This window comes from Trichosurus vulpecula, chromosome 2 (assembly GCF_011100635.1).
Source record: "Trichosurus vulpecula isolate mTriVul1 chromosome 2, mTriVul1.pri, whole genome shotgun sequence".
NCBI lineage: Eukaryota > Metazoa > Chordata > Mammalia > Diprotodontia > Phalangeridae > Trichosurus > Trichosurus vulpecula.
This window is the reverse complement of record NC_050574.1, coordinates 125835529-125852576: the sequence shown is the minus strand read 5'-3', so window position 1 is coordinate 125852576 and position 17048 is coordinate 125835529. Positions and strand designations below refer to the sequence as shown.

The following is a 17048-nucleotide window of genomic DNA, read 5'->3' as shown; positions in this document are numbered from 1 at the left end:
AGACAGAGAAAGACAGAGACAGAAAGACAGACAGACAGAGACAGAGCGTAGAATGAATCTCAGTCTGGTGATTTTCAAGGCACAGCCTCTACCAGCTCTGCAGTCTACAGAAAGAGGCTAGTCCCACCCCAGTGGTAAGGAAATACAGAATGGTTTGACCCTAACACAGGCCCCTGGAATCTCCCACATAGGTCCCTCCAGGTTGAGTCAGCTGGGCAGGCATAAAGCAAAGCTCCCTTCTCCATCTCCCTCCATTTCAAATATTTGTGTCTTTAATAGGCAGGAATGTACTTTCAACCCAGTTCTTGTCCCCAGTTCAGAACAATCCTCTGCGGTCTCTGGGCAGCCATGAGGGACTTCCTTTCATCTGCTTCCCCAGAGCCCTACAGGAAGGACTCTGAGAGCAGCCAATGGTGCAGGGTCATACACAATCCCACAGACTCAAAGACAATCACAATCATCCCTAAATACTACATTTTGTAGATTCAATAAACCCAGGAACATATTACAATGATTACAAACCATTATCGCCTGTTTAGTCTCAGCCTTTCAGGGCCTTTCTCAACCCATTTTCTCTCTAGCAAAAGAAAGAACAAAGACAAAGAAAGCCAGATGCTCCTGTCTGGTGGAAGCCCAGGTCCCTCTGAGCTTTCTAAAACCATGGGGAGCTCTCCCCACAGGGAGATCATTCAGGCCTGGGGTTTCCCACTGACAGGTTGGGGGATCTGCTCTCTGGCCTGGACTCAGAGAACTGGGATAAAGGCCTAGACTGACACCCAAGTCCACAGACTGAGGAGGGTGTGGAGTAGCCAAGGTCTTCTCTCTGGTCTTCTGCCCACATTCTATGCACAGCAGTCCAACCACAAATATTCAGTAAATGTCTCCTGTGTGTCCAGCAAAGTATTGTTGGGAAGACAAAAGAAGGCCCCATGAATCTTGCTCCTAAGGGGTTTATAGTCTATGGGAAAATGAGGGTGGAGGCACCAGATGATGTACATATAGGGCAGCTGGGTGGCACAGTGGATAGAGCACTGGCCCTTGAGTCAGGAGGACCTGAGTTTAAATCTGGCCTCAGACACCTACTAGCTCTGTGACCCTGGGCAAGTCACTTAACCCTAATTGCCTAAAAAATAGATATATCCTTATACATATATATATATATGTAGGTATGTGTATGTAAAACAAAATATTAGACATGATATACTGAGCTTCTGAATAATTATCCAGAGTATAATTAATTCAATTAAAAGACCTGGAGGTAGGAAAACCTGAATCCTCATCTAGACTCAGACACTTACCAGGTGTATGATCCAGGGCAAGTCATTCACCTCAGTCTGCCTCAGTTTCACCATCTGCAAAATGAGCATATTAAGAGCTTTTACTCTCCAGGGATGTTGTGGGGATCAAATGAAACATTATTCGTTTCACTGTCTTATTGACGTTGTTCTGTTGTTCCAGCCCTGCCCAACTCTCTGCAGCCACGTTTGGGGTTTTCTTGGCAGAAATACTGCAGTGGTTTGCCATTTGTTTTTTCCAGCTCATTTGACAGATGAGGAAACTGAGGCAAACAAGGTTAAGTGACTTGCCCAGACTCACAGAGCTAGGACGTGTCTGATGCAGAATTTGAACTCAGGTCTTTCTGATGCCAGGCGGAATGCTCCATCCATGGAGCCACCCAGCTACCCTAAAAGGCACTATACAAATGTGAGGTCTTATTATTTTTGTTGCTGTTATTATTTATTAACCATTTACTGTTTTCATGGCCCTGAGCTTAGTGCTGAGGGAGAAGAAATGTTTACATTGAACCAAAACACTGCCCTCATGGAGCTTTGTCTCGAGTAAGGAGGTGAGACTCACAAATAAGTATAATCAGTAATATATGCTAAGGGCACTAGCAGGGAGGAAAATTAAATGCTGCTTGATTAAATTCAGCAAACATTAATCACCTTCTGTATATGACCCTCAGTCCTAGGTAATATTTAAAAGTGAGGATCGTTATAGACAGGGGACCAGGGAAGGCTTTCTATGGGCAGTGGCATCCGAGATGGGCTGTAGAGGATGGGAGGCAGTGGAATAGAAAGAGAAAGGAGGAAGGCATGCCACTGACAGGAGACATAATCATCTTCATCATCATCATCATCATCATCATCATCATGGCTACCATTTCTAGAATGGTTCAATGGTGACAAAGCACTTTCTAAAGAATCAATCAATCAATCAATAACTTTTATTAAGCACCTACTATGCACCAGGCACTATGCAGAGCACTGGGAATATAAAGAGTTTGTAAAAAGAGTCCCAGCTCACAGTCTAATGGGGAGACCCCAAGCTGGCAAACACACACAAAGCACAGCACACGCAGGATGAATAAGGAATAAAGACAATGGGAAGGCGCTGGCATTAAGAGGGGTTGGCAAAGGCTTTCTGTCAAAGGCGAGGTTTCTGTTGGGACTTGAAGGAAGCCAGGGAGGTCAATCATTAGAGTGGAGAAGGGGGAACGTTCTGGGCCTGGGGAACAGCCAGAGAGAATGGCCAGAGCTGAGAGAGGGAATGTCTTGTTTGTGGGATGGCCAGGACGCCTGTGTCCCTGGATTGAAGAGCATGTGTTGGGGAGTAAGACTGAAAAGATCAGGGTGGTAGGAGGGGTCTGGTATGTGGAAGGCTGTGAATTCAGACCAGGGCATGTTGAATTTTCTCTCTGAGGTAATAGGGAGCCATGGGTGTTTAATGAGTAGCAGAGGGACAGTATCAGACTTTAGGAAAATCCCTTTAGTGGCTGGATGAGAGTGGACTGGAGTGAGGAGAAATGTGAGCCAGGCAGACACCAGCTGCTATTGCAGTAATCAAGGTATGAGGTGAGGAAGGACTGCACCAGGTGGTGGCTGTGTGGTGCAGGTGGTGCCTGTGTGAGAGCAGACAAGGGGCCTACAAAAGAGAGGTTTCAAAGGCGAGATCGAGAAGCCTTGACAAAGGACTGGATGTGGGGGATTAGAGACAGTGAGGAATCCAGGATGACCGCCAGGGTGTGAAGCTAAGGGGCTGGGAGGTGGGTGGTGTCCTCTACAGTCATAGGACAGGACATGGGGAGCTTGTAGGGGAAAGATGATGAGTCCTGTTTAGGACATGCTGAGTTTAAGAGGTCTACTGGACCTAGACTGAGATGTCTGAAAGGCAGAGGGAGATCTGGCATTGGAGGTCAGCAGACAGACTGGGGCAGGAAAGGTAGATTTGAGGATCACCAGCAGAGAGACAGTGATTAAATCCCTGGGGGCTGATGAGATAAACAGGGAAGTCCTACAGAGGAAGAGGAGAAGAGCCCTGGGGATAGCACCCTGAGAGACACCTCCAGGGAGAGGGCAGCACCTGGGTGAGGATCCAGGAAAGAGGCAGGGAAGGAGCAGGCAGCTAGGGAGGAGGACACCAGGACAGAGAGGGGTGTCCTGAAAACCTAGAGGGATGAGGGCATCTAGTTAGAGAGCATGATCAGCGATGTCAACAGCTGCAGAGAGAACAAGGAGGAGGAGGATTGAGAAGAGGTTCCTGGATGTGGCAGATACGTGACTCTTGGTAACTGGAGAGAGCAGTGTCAGTGGAGGGAGGAGGGCAGAAGCCAGACTGTAAGGGGTTAATGAGAAAGGGGAGGAGAGGAGGAGGAGGTGCCTGGCAGGAGGAGGAGTTGAGCTACATAGGGCAGGAGAGATGCAAAGAGTTAGGGGCTAATTTATCCCCATCTTACAGATAACAAAACTGAGGCAGACATATGCAATGCCTTGCTCAGGTCACCCATTTAATAAGTGTCTGAGATCAGGGTCAGGTCTACTGACTCTAGGACTAGAGCTCTACCCACTGCGCCACCTAGTGGCCTCATGAGCAGAGGCATGGTAGCTGAGAAGAGCTAGTATCTTCAGGGGACCTTGAGCTGTCCAGTGTAGCCAGAGCCCAGAGTACTAGGAGTGGAGCCAAGCGCAATAGATGGGAAGGGCAGGGGGGCACCAGATTGTAGGGGGCTTTGAATGCCAGGAGGAGAACCCAGAAGGAACTAGAAAACCACTGAAGACGTGTCAAGAGAGGAGTGGTGTGGTCACTTCTAGGTATAAATAACATGAGCCTAGAGCCCGGGCCAAGTGGGAAGGGGCATTGCAGGGGGGATCTAGAGTCAGGAGCACAGTCAGTCAGTCAGTCAGTCAACAAGCATTCATTAAGCCCTGGAGGCATCTTGGTGGCAGAGCAGACACTCAGACGAGGAGCTGGGCACACGGGAATCCAAATCCTGCCAGACATTTACTAACCGTAGACCCTGGGCAAGTCACTCCAACTCTCTCAGCCTCAGTTTCCTCATCAGTAATGTGGGAGCAATAACAACCAGCCTGTCTGTGGCCCTGGGAGGTTTGCAGAGCACTTGACAAAATGCTTCCTTTTCATCCTCGGCCCTGGCAGGGGGGGCTTTTTCTGATTCAGGTTTACCCACGAGCACCCCGAGGCAGGCAGAGGTGGAGGGGCTAGTGAGTGTCTGAGGCTGGATTAGAACTCAGGTCTTCCTGCCTCCAAGTGCAGTGCTCTGTTTACCCCACCTAGCACCTTCCTACCCCCAGGGCTGTTAGGAGGACCAAGTGAGATCACCCATGGAGGGTGCTTTGGAAATGTTGAGGGCTGTATACACACTACCATGCTTATTAATGTTCCTGGTATCATTATTACGAGGAGGGCTGCTGTGAGGATCAGTGAGAGAATAATGATAAAGCCCTTAGCACAGTGTCTGGCACCTAGTAGGTGCTACAGGAATGTGAGGGATTCTTATTATCACCATGTGGCTGGCATCATGGTAAGCACTGGGGGTAAACAGAAAAGCCTCCACAGGGGCCCTGCCCTCAAGGAGCTCACCTTGGCATGGGAGAAACAACCTGCAAAGAGCTGCAGACGTCAGGTGGAGACAAGGCCATTGGAGGCATCTTGAGGGGAACCAGCAGCAGGTGCAAGGAGGGGAGAACCAGGACTGGCCTCCTACAGGAGGAAGTGAGCTGAGTCTGGAATGAAGCCAAGGCAGCCAAGAGGCAGAGGGGAGGAGGGACAGCATTACAGGCAGGAGGTACAGGCAGTGCAAAAACCCAGAGGCAGGAGAGATGGAGAGCAGTGTCATGTGTGAGAAGAGTAAGGCCAGTATGACTGGACCATAGTATACATGGAGGAAAGTGAGGTGACAAGGCTGGGCTGGGAGATTTGGACGAGGTTTGGAGGGTGTAAAAGATGGCAGCATTTTCTTTTGATCTTAGAAGTACCTGGGAACCACTAAAGTTTCTTGAGCAGGGACAGACACAGTCAGACCTCCCCTTCAGAAAAAAGACTTTGGCAGCTGAGTGGAGGATGGATGGAAGGGGAGAGACTTGACATGAGACCTGTAAGAGGCCATGGCAGGTATTCCAGGAGAGATGAGGAGGGCAGAACGAGTGTTGGGGCTCCCTGAGTGGAGGGAGAGGAAGGAAGTGAGAAATGTTGTGGAGGCAGAAACTTCCAGAACTGACAGGAGTCTGCCTATGTGGGAGGAGACAGGAAGGAGGTGAGGAGGACTGTGATCCTCATTGAATGAGAAGAACAGTGGTGTGCTCAACAGAAGGTGGGACATTTGGAAGAAGCGGGTTGGGGGATTGGAGGGAAAGAGGATGAATTTTTAGATGAGACAAGTGAGATTCCCAATGTCTATGGGATCTATGTGATTGTAGGTATCAAAAGATGCAGAGTCTCTGACCCTTGGCAGAATGATTTCGATAATAATACCAGCTACTATTTCTAATATATCTTTAGGTTCATGAAGATGGTGTTGACTACTACTACTCCCAGAGGTGATAGAGGCAGCAGAGGTGGTCCACTGGGCACATCATTTAACCTCTCTCTGACTCAGTTTCCTCAACTGTAAAAAGGAGTAATAACAGTACCTGTCTTACAGAGTTGTTGTTAGGCTCAAATGAGATAGTATTTCCAAAGCCCATAGCACAGTGTCTGGAACATAATAGTCACAAATCTATATTTATTTCCTGCCTAATACTTGTGTGATACAGGTAGAATAGTATCAATAATCTCCATTTTACAGATAGACAGATTAATCCTCAGACAGGTTTAATGGTGTAGGTGTGATGGTATTTGGAAAAATGGCACAAAAAGAATAAAGCCCGTTGATCCAGACTCCTCCACCTCTCCAACCTTGGTTAAGATCCCCTCCCATCACCATCACCATTTGTCCCTCTAGTTCAGAGAGACATAAGCTAGTATGCCAATCAATAGGATGGCATCTGGGGCCTCAGGTGTGATTGAGACTTGCTATGGTGGAGGTCTCATAAGCATATCTAAAAGCAACAAAAAGGAGGCATGATGATGTAGTGAATGCAGGGACTCACCTCAATGCTTCCAAATTCCCCTCTAAACAACTTTCAAATGACACCACAAAATGAATTCTGGAGTGGCAGAACCAACCAAAGGATGTGGTGAAATAATATTATGGCCCAAGAGAACTTAGAAGGTTGGGAAGAAAGGTCTGTATCATGGGGGCATTTGTAAATGTTATTAACAAAGTCCAGCAACCAGTCATAGAGAAATTCCATTTAAAATAATTGTAGACAATATAAAATATTTGGGAGTCTGCCTGCCAAAACAAACACAGGAACTGTATGAAAACAATTACAAAACACTTTTCACACAAATAAAGTCAGATCCAAACAATTCGAAAATTATCAATTGATCATGGGTAGGCTGAGCTAATAATAAAAATGACAGTTCTACCTAAATTAATGTACTTATTCAGTGCCATTCCAATGAAACTATCAAAAACTTATTTTGTAGAGCTAGAAAAAAGGACAAAATTCATCTGGAAGAACAAAAGGTCAAGAACATCAAGGAAATCCATAGGAAAATGCAAAGAAAGGTAGCCTAGCCACACTTGATCTAAAATTATATTATATTATATTATATTATATTATATTATATTATATTATATTATATTATATTATATTATTTATATTATATATAAAATTACGTTATAAAGTCTTAATCATCAAAAGTATTTGGTCCTGGCAATGAAATAGAATGGTGGATCAGTGGAATAGATTAAGTACACAAGACACAATAGTCAATGACTACAGTAATCTACTCTTTGACAAACCCAAAGACTCAGATTCTGGGATAAGAACTCAATATTTGACCAAAGCTACTGGGAAAACTGGAAAATAATATGGCAAAACTAGGCATAGACCAACACCTTACATGTTATACCAAAATAAGATCAAAATGGGTACATGATTTAGACATAAAGAGTGATACTATAAGCAAATTAGGAGAGCAAGGAATAGTTCACCTGTGAAATATGGAGAAGTGAAGAATTTATGACCAAACAAGAGAAAGAGAACTTTATGAAAGGCAAAATGGATAATTTTCAGATAATTGGGAACTCAATATTTTATCATAGTGAATGTAGAAAATTATATTTACATGTAATTGGAAAAATTAAAATACTATTAAGTGGGAAAAAAGAGAAAAGATATACACTACAGCTGAGAGTTTAGTAATTTTGAAATCATCCGCATAATTAAAACTAGAAGGGGCCTTAGAGGGCATTGTTTCAATCTCCCTCATTTTACAGAGGAAGAAATTGAAGCCTAGAGAATGAATGAACAAAAAAGTGGTGTGGAAACACCTAATCAGGTAATTGAATAGCTAGAAATAAAAAAACCATTTATTAAATACGTACTACATGCCAGCATTGGATACACAAACACAAAAGTGAGGTAGTCCCTGCCCTCATGGAGCTTCCATTCCAACAGGAGAGACAACAGGAAGAGGGGAGTGGTGGCCAGGGAAGGGAGGTGTGCTTTGGGGAGTTTGGAGAGGGGAGCAGTGGGGCAGTCCATTGACACACTTTCCCCAGAGGCAACGGTTAGTGTTGTTTCAGTTACAGAACTCAGGGCCAGATGTGGAAAGGTAAGGAGAGTGTTTGAGGCTGGGTGGAGATGATGGACCCACAGCATCAAGGTGGAAAATGACCAAGAGGTTTCTGAAAATGATGGGGAGGGAGGAAGGACTTGCCTGTAGTCACAAAGGAGGGTGAGGGCAGTGCCAGGTCCAGAAGCCAACTCTCTCAGTTCTCATAGATTCTCTGTTCATTACAGTCTGGGAGTGTTCTGTTAAAGTCTAGGTACACTAAGCACACTAAGCCATCTTCTGTCATAACACCTCGGCAAGAATGAGTGGATGAGACCCTTGGCAATGCTAGCCAGGGAAGACCCATACGAGGACACCTGACAGACCTATCCATCTAGTAAGATGACCAGACTCCACAACTCCCCAGTGGGCTGCACTACTCCTGCACATGGAGCCCTCACCTGGCTCTGTGGCCCACCCTCCTTCTCACTTAGCTGCACACCCAATAATCACATAAGGGCCAGGCAGACACCAACCCAGGAGCCTGGGCTCCCTCTGCACTCGTCAGTGACCCATGGCCAGCTTCAGAGCAGAGGCTAATACAGTACCTCCCTCAAGACCATTGATGGCATTTGTTGCTTTCCTGTCCAGACCCCTAAACCTCCAGCATCCAAAAAGCTTCCCTACTTTCTGACCAGGAAACAGGAGAGAAAATGTCTTGTCTCCAAGGAGATCACAGGAAGCAAAGGGATTTGCCCAGAAGTGGGCTCACAGCAGAGCAGCAGCTGATCCAGAAGTCAGACCTGCCTCTGCTAGGACCCTCCAACTAAACAAGCAAATATTCTTAATCATTGGCCTACATTGTCACCTGATTTTCTTCTTCTCTGTCCCTAGAATGCCAGAAAGGAATATTCTCTGTGATTTGCCCTGCTCAGCTCATTCAGGCCAAGCAGGGGGAAGACGTCAGACTCTCCTGTGAAGTCTCCCCTAAGATGGATGCTCGGGACATGGCTGTGAACTGGTTCAGAAACCAGACCCTTGTGCTCAGGTACCCCACTGGGGAGAAGCTGGAGGAATCACAGGGTGCTGAGTTACAAGGAAGGACGGAACTGCTGAAACAGGACATGGCTGAGGGGAAGGTGACCTTGAGGATCCAGCAGGTCCTGGTCTCTGACTCTGGTCCATACACTTGCTGTGTCCTGTCACATGACAATTGTGATGAAGCACAACTTGAACTGCAGGTAGCAGGTAGGTCCTGCAGGGCTCATGGGTTTTTTCTGAAGCACAGACTGTTAGAGCTGAGGGTGATTTTAAAGAGTCAACCCCCCCCATTTAAAAAGTGAGGAAAATGGGGCCCTGATTGGGGAGGGACTTTGCACAAGATCATACAATTTGGAAATGCCTGGGCTGGGAATGAGACTCAGCTCTTCTCCCTCTAGAGCTGGCCATTTTCTTCTCCCTGACACATCCCTTGGATCCTGCCTGTGTGAAATCACAGACTTTGAGAAAGGGACAAACTAGCTTTGGGAAGTGAGTCTTAATCCAGGGTTTTAATTTTTTTTGTCCCCTTGGATCCTTCAGGCCTGATGTTTCCCCCTAAAAGATGGAGGCCTCACTTCTGTCCTGGAGCTCAAAAATGGGGATGATTTTATTCTCTCTTTCAAAGATTCCATGACTCACCAGGCACTCAAAAGCCATACACTAAGTAGGATACAAAGGGTCTGAGGCTTTCTTGACTGTCGTCTGCATGGCTTCCATCCACATTGGCCTAGTGACAAATGTTTACTAGATGCCTACTCCATGCCCAGCCCCATGCTAGGCGAGGATGTAGGGAAGAGAAGGGAAGAATACCTGGCCTCATGCCTTGATGGAGCTGGGGAAGTATGATGCTCAACCCACTTAAAAAAGTTAGTATATGACAGAGTGAAAGGGAGTGTGGCAGAGTAGATGGTGTGGTGACCTTAGAGGCAGGAAGAGCTGGGTCCAGATGCTGCCTCCGACTCTTATTATCTCTGCATGACTGAGGGCAAGTCACTGAAATGCTTTGTGCCAACTTCTATACAAAAGACCTTTCTAGCTGCTCCCACACTGACAAAGACATAGGCCCTTAATGTATGGATGCACACACCTGGATCATCAGTAGTCCCAATTTAATACAGTTCTGTTCATACTAATTGAATTCATAATTATGTAAAATATGGTCATTGGTTCCAACACAATGGAAACATGCAGTGGGATTTCAAATAATGCAACCACTTCAGGAGATTCCTTCATTAAACTAGTCTGGACCTCTCTCTATAATGAAAGGATAGATCATTTGGAACATGATTTAGTTCAATTGCAAAAACTTTTATTTCTATGCAATTGAGTTCAATTTATATTTATTTACATATTTGGTTCAATCCTATATAATTTAGTTCCATTCAATGACTACTGTGTACAGCTCCCTATATTTTATTGGGGGAGATAAAAAGTTCATATAAGACAGGTCCCCCCTGCCCTCAAGGTGCTCAGTTTAGGGATAAGGCAACTTAGGGCAAGAAAGCAAAAGACATAAGTGGAACATAAAGTAATACAAGATAAGTGTATGAGAAGGGTGTAAAATGAGATGTGAAGACTGATAGGGAAGGTGTTAGTGACACAGGAATCAGGTAAGGCTTCCTAGAGGTGGTGGTGATTCCACCGGATTTGAAAGGAAGAGACTGAGGAAGGGCATTGCCAGCCCAGGGAACTGCATGAGCAAAGGCGTGGTAGTGGGAAGAGAAGGGCATTGTTAGGGCACCAGGTCTAGTCCAGTCTGACCAAATCACAGAGCACATGGAGGAAGAAGGGGTGAGGTTAGAATGGGAGGATGACACCAGATTGGGGAGGTTTAGCCCAGTAAGAAGCCCAAGCTAAGTAGGGTTAACTCCACAGCTCAGAGCCCCTGCAGCTTTTAGAGGGCAGGAATGGCCTGAGCAGGGCAGAGGAGCCTGGCAGCTGATGGAGGGAGGGAGCAGAGGTGGGGAATCAAGTATGGAAGCTAATTGAAGATGCCAGGCAGGCAGTAAGAGGGGGCTTGTGCCAGCGTGATCCCAGCAAGAATAGAGAGGAAGGGAAGGCTGGGAAAGCTGTTCTGGAGGCAGGATGCAGAGAAATTGGCAGTGGTTTTGATGTTCCAGGTGAGGAAGACAGTAGGCATCAGAGATTCCTCGAACAAAGGGAAATGGATGAATCATGGTGCCTCTGATATGAGAATGGTGAAATCAAGAGGAACAGGTTTAAGAAGAAGAAATATAAACTCAGGGTGTGATATGGGGAGTGTGAAGTGCTGAAAAGACATCTGGATGGAGACCGCTTGAGGGGAGGTGGAGATGAGGGTCTTGGCAGAGAAGAAAAGTAGGGGCTGGAGAAGGAGATCTGAATGTCACCTGGTTTGAAAGGGCAGTTTAATTTAGGAGGAGAATAAAATTGCCAAGAGCACAGTCTTTGAGAGATAAGAGGGCTAAAGACAAAGGCTTGACCAACATCCACCTTAACTTAATGCGGTGGAGATGAAGATTCAAGAAAACAGAGAAGAAACTATCAGAGGAATGGCAGGAGAACCCGGAGAGTGTCTTGTCCCAGAAGTCAATGGAGGAGAGTAAGAGAAAATAACTGAAAAGAGGTCGGGGAAGGCCAATAATATCAGACACTCCAGAGAGGTAAAAGACAATGAGGACTCCAGGGAAGTCCACAGGATCCATGTGTTAGGAGGTCAATGATGACTTTGGAGAGAACATTTCAAGAGAACATTGTGGGAGAGGAAGCCAGACTGAAGGGTATAAAAGGGAGAGATTGGTAACGAGGCAGGAGAGACTTTTTGAGTATTGGCAGCTTTGCCCCCAATTTTAGCAGTAAAGGGATAGTTACTGGATGGGGGTAAAAACATCATGGAAAGCCTTAGGACTGAGGAGTCCTAGGCCAATGGGAAGGAGCCACTGAAAAGAGACCCAGAAGATGTGTGAGAAAGGGGAGGATTATGGAACAGGGTCCTGGTGAGGGAAGGAGAAAAGGAGACAGGATCAGTGGCACCAGGAGAGGGATCAGCTTTAATGAGCAGGGAGGCCTCTCCTTCTGTGGGCAGAGAAAGAGAAGAGAGTGAGTGAGGATGCAGAGGAGCTCTGAGGATGAAGGAAGGGAAGGGAGAGGCCTCCCACTCAGGATCAAACTGGACTGTCAAACCAGGACTCAGCTTCCTCACAGAACCTCAGGGCTGGAGGGGAGCTCAGAGACAGCCTCATCCTACCAGTCACTGAAAGGAAACCCCTGAAATGTCTAAAAATCCAGGGCACGGGGTCATCCAGGCCCTGGTTGAAGACCTTCAGGAGAAGGAGGCCTTGGCCCCTTCTTATTTTTTTAAATTTATTTTATTCTGAACTTAGGAAATAAAGCAGGGATTTTTATAACAGTAGAACAGTAAAAAAATTGATGATTGCACATCAGACTACGAATCTATTATATACAACTTACAATTGTTTTTACAATATAATAATGTTTTATGTAACATTTTCTTTTCATTTTCCATATCCCCCCACTCTAGAGATGGCTTCCAATATACATATATATATACATATATATATATATATACATATATAAATACACAATATATAAAATCATTCTATAAATACTTCTACTTTTCTGGTTTTTTTCTGGATGCAAATAACATTTCCTTCACATTAAAACAAATGAGTTGCTCAAAGATGTTGTTAGTACAATGTTGCTGTTACATGCCCCTCCTCTTATAGGTGACCAAACCAAGGTACAGAGAGAGCATTAGACCAGTGTGAGAATGTAGTGGCAGGCTGGCCCTAGGGCTGCTGGAGTCCAACCTGCTCAGCTCAGAACCAGGGAGTTTCTCAATGACGATGTAAGAACCAAACCCGGAGTAGAATTCAGAAGAGAGGAGCAACCTCTGGAATCAAGAGATCTGGGGCGCGGTCCTGTCTGTCTTTACCTCCACGTAACCCCTTGGACAAGTCTCTTCCCCTCTCTGATCTCTGGCTCTCTGTCTAATGGTGGGGTTGGACTAGATGTGACCTAAGGTCCCATCATCCCCTGAAAGTCTCAATCTGTAAGGACACAGCTGTGAAGTGGTAGGAAGAGGCCTGAATTGGGAGTCAGAGGACCCAGACTTCAGTCCGGGCTCTGGGACTTACAAGCTGAAGGATGGAAGGCCTCTCTCTCCCATTTTCCTCTCTGTAAACTGAGTCAGCTGGGCTAGACTCTCTCTAAGCTCTCTTCCAATTCTTATATTCTCTTCTCTGAAGTCCTGTGGAAGCTTGGTTTTGGGGGATGTTTAGAGGCTGGTGGAGGGGGGAGGAAGGCTGCACCCTCCATGCCAAAGCCATTTGTCCAGGATTTCCTGAATCCTGATGCCCTTTATGCTCCCACCCCAAACCTGGGCGACAGGGATCAGGGACCAGGGTTTCCCTTATCTGATTCCAAAAGTTTTGGGATCTATTTTCAGATAATCTCCCCACATCTCAGAAGACATTTACTATGATTGTTTCTATAGTCTTGGTCTTCATCGGTTTCCTCTTCGTGATTTATTTCTTCTGGGAAAGAAAACTACAAAGAACCAGAGGTAAGAGGCTCAAGACATTAGTCCTTCCATTATTCACCAGACCCTCTGATTATTGTTGTGAGAGGGATCTGAGGTTCCCCTCATTTGCTGGACTTTACCTCCCTTGGCTCTGGACATATGGTTGGCCCTGGCTGAGGAACCTGGGCTTTCCTGGGATGACAGAGAAACTTCTGAGTGATCTCTGTGATATGTTGGTTGTGTCAAAGATGATCATCCATTGGGGGTCGGGAGGATGGACTGTTAGGGAGAAACCTCTTGACCACGTTCTCATCTCAGCCTAATCCTCCATATACTCCCATCCAAGAGCTGGTCTCTGGGGAACTTTCTAGGTCTTGGTGGAGGGATGGGGATTGCTGGGGCTGCCCTTTGCCAGGCAGCTTTTTCCTAAAGCTGTTCCCTTCAATCCCTGATTGTGGACCTCATCCAGCCCTAGTCAATCTTTGGATGTCCTAGGCTCCTCTCCCTTACCACTTTATATCACTTATTTTTATCTTCTAATTTGGTTATTATGGAACTTTTTCCATTTTATTTTCTTACATCCTCTCTGGGTAACCCTGGGCTAGTCACTTACCTCTCCTTGCTCTCTGAGATTAGAGGTAGCAGAAGAGGCACAGACCTGCATTGCTACTGGAAATTCCTCCTGCAGAATTCCATACACCAATGAAATCCAACCAATTCCTTTATCCTTTAAGAAAAATCAGTTATATTTACTTTTGAAATGTTCCATTTTTTCAAATATTTATCTTCAATCCATATTGTTTTAAATGGTTTTTATTTCTTGTTTCTTTCATTTAAAAAGGTTTCCATTTACTTTATCGAGATATTGTTAACCCTTATAAAACAATTGGCTTTGTTTCATTGACAGCAGAGGTACTTCAACGTCACCAATTCCAGGAGGAAGACAGAGAAGCAGCAGGGACCAACAGGGACTCCCCTGCCTCTCCTGAGGACCTCCACCTTTCCCCAGGGCTGCCAGCAAAGGACTCTGTCTCTCCTTTAGTGATCCAGGAAGGGGAAGGTGGAACATCATGAGCACAGAGCAGTGTCTATAAAAACCCCTTCTTTTGTGCCCCTTTTCCTCCCTAGGACTTCTGGCAATGGTGGAAGGGTAGTGTTTCTCTTCCCACCCACTCCCCCAAAACCCATCATCAAAGACAGTATGTTGTAGCTTGTAGATGCCTAGGCAAGCCCGAGAGAGCCTGAAATCTCTGGCCACTTCTGCCCTTACATTTCCTCTTTGACCATATCATTGACTAACCCTCTGCAGAAGTCAACACTTTACTCCCCATGGTATCATCCTGGATGGTAGAGACTTCAGAATTTTGGATTTGATTAAGAGTTGGCAAGACAAGATTTCTGCAGAAGCACCCTGCTCCAAAGAGAAGATGGCCATCTCTGAACTGAAGGACTCCAGAGGGCTATGCCAGGCTGGCCAGGACATCTGGACCCATGCACAAAGCCACTCAGTGCAGATCCAAGGTTCATCTGAAATACCTATTCAGAGGTTCCACACTGGGTCTTTGCCTTCCAAAATCAGTCAATTAATATTCATTAAGTCCCTATAATATACCTGTGTAAGTAAGGAGGATTTTGTTATCCTTCTTAGAGTTTAGTTTCCTAGGATCCATAGCTGTGGCAATCTCTAGGTGTTAGACAATCAGTCTTTTTTTTTAGATAGGTTTCTAAAAGTTATTTATTTGTTTTTAATTTTCAACATTCACTTCCATAAGCTTTAAATCTTTCCTGCCATCCTCCCCTTCACCCTCCCCAAGATTACATGCAATCTGATATAGGCTCTACATATACATTCTTATTAAACATTTTCACATTAGTCATATTGTGTGGAAGAACGAGAACAAATGGGAAGAACCACAAGAAAGAAAACAAAACAAAACAAAAAAGAGCAAAAAGTTTGCTTCTATCTGCATTCAGACTCCATATTTCTTTCTCTGGATGTAGACAGAATTTTCCATCTTGAGTCTTTTGGAGTTGTTTTAGAGAGAGGGAGACTTGGGAGCTGTGTCAGTGAAAAGTTTCAAGGTTTGCTCTTTGCAATAGAACTAGCACTTAACCATTTCCTGCCTCACCTAAAGAGAAAAGTTCTTGTGTATGGGGACACAACCAAAAGGTAATTGAATTCATCCTGGTCTCATTTTAAGTGAAATATGTCTCTCCTAATTTGATGTTTAAGATAAGTCAGAATTTATTTTTTTGTGTGTAAGGTAATTTGGAAATGCATTCAACCAGATTGAAGTCACCTAATCTATAATGAGTTTGTTTCAAGTTTCAAATACATAATATTGTTTCAACTTGGTAAACTTTCGCATTAGTTCCAGAGAATATGTGGTTTACACCAGTCCAGGGGGAAAATATCATGGAGTGGACATGTAGTCCCTTCTCTGGGATCTCTGTCAGATCCCCTTATCTTGTAAACTTGCTAGATCCCTGGAAACCATCTGTGTAGGCAAGGTCATCAGCCCCAGGAAAAAGAGCTTGTTTGAGCTATGGAATTCCTAAACAATGAACTTGACTTGCTGAGAATTTGCAAGTTTCTGTACAATACATAGAAATGAGCTCTAACAATTGGCTTTTACACCAAGATGAATTTAAATTTGAGAGTGGGATGGTAAATGAAATCTCTCATGTGTGTAAATCCTGGTAAATTTTTATTGCTTATTGCAACTCCATTAGAGTAAAAATAATCATATCTGGCCCTAAGTTGTGATTGGAGGGACTTGCGGTTTGAGGTAAAAGGCTCTTGGGATTGTATACTTTTCTGATGGATCATAATAATCCATTAATAATCAATAGTCAATAATCCACCATTTGAAAGAAATGCCACAAGCTACTCAGAGGGAATGTGATGCTGTACTGATACAGGTGGAGGTCTACATGTGGGAAAAACCATGAGAACAACTTTAGCCTCAGTCTAAGATGAGCCTCCTGGATATTTAGTATAGTATGCATTCATTGTGAACCTTGGTATTTGCTTTGAAAATATGTAAATAATTTTTTCAAAGTCATTGTCTTAATTAGGAGTTACACATGAGTATTAAGTTTGTTAGAATACTCATTAGAAATCTCAAAAATTGTCTCAAATATGCATACTTTCTCTGTACATTGCTAGATTGATTCCAAAAGCATTTTGAGTAAAATAATCAAATACAACTTAACAATTATGAAAAACACATGCTAATTTGGTCTTCATTTATTTTAGAAAAGTACAGGGAATCTATTCTTCATCCCATGACATGTCAACTTTTCATCATTTAAAATTTCAGCACAAACTGACTTCAAATCCAGAAGAACTGGAAAATACTGCTTAGAAGTTTGGGATCCTAATTATCAGTTGGGGAGAAATCTTTTTTGAAAACTTGCCAACAGTTCTTCAAAGTATATGAGGAACATAATTTATAAAAGGGCTGACTTAGCATACCAATTCATATTCTTTGAGTGAACATTTTTTCCCAATTTTTTTCTTTGAAACCGTAATCACAAAAATACTTAACATTTGTTAAAAAGATGCTCTGCAGAATGA

The 17048-nt window shown here is 44.5% G+C and overlaps 1 protein-coding gene across 1 annotated transcript in view; it reads left to right on the top strand.

Annotated features, from left to right (window-relative positions):
- LOC118835829 (myelin-oligodendrocyte glycoprotein-like) overlaps positions 1-15292 on the top strand; it is a 49948-nt gene extending 34656 nt beyond the window's left edge. Inside the window, exons 5-7 of the mRNA XM_036743111.1 lie at positions 8800-9153; positions 13394-13510; positions 14376-15292. Coding sequence (XP_036599006.1) covers positions 8800-9153; positions 13394-13510; positions 14376-14542 — 638 coding nt within the window. The 3' untranslated portion in view covers positions 14543-15292. The remainder of the gene's footprint in view (positions 1-8799; positions 9154-13393; positions 13511-14375) is intronic.
- The last annotated feature ends 1756 nt before the right edge of the window (positions 15293-17048 follow it).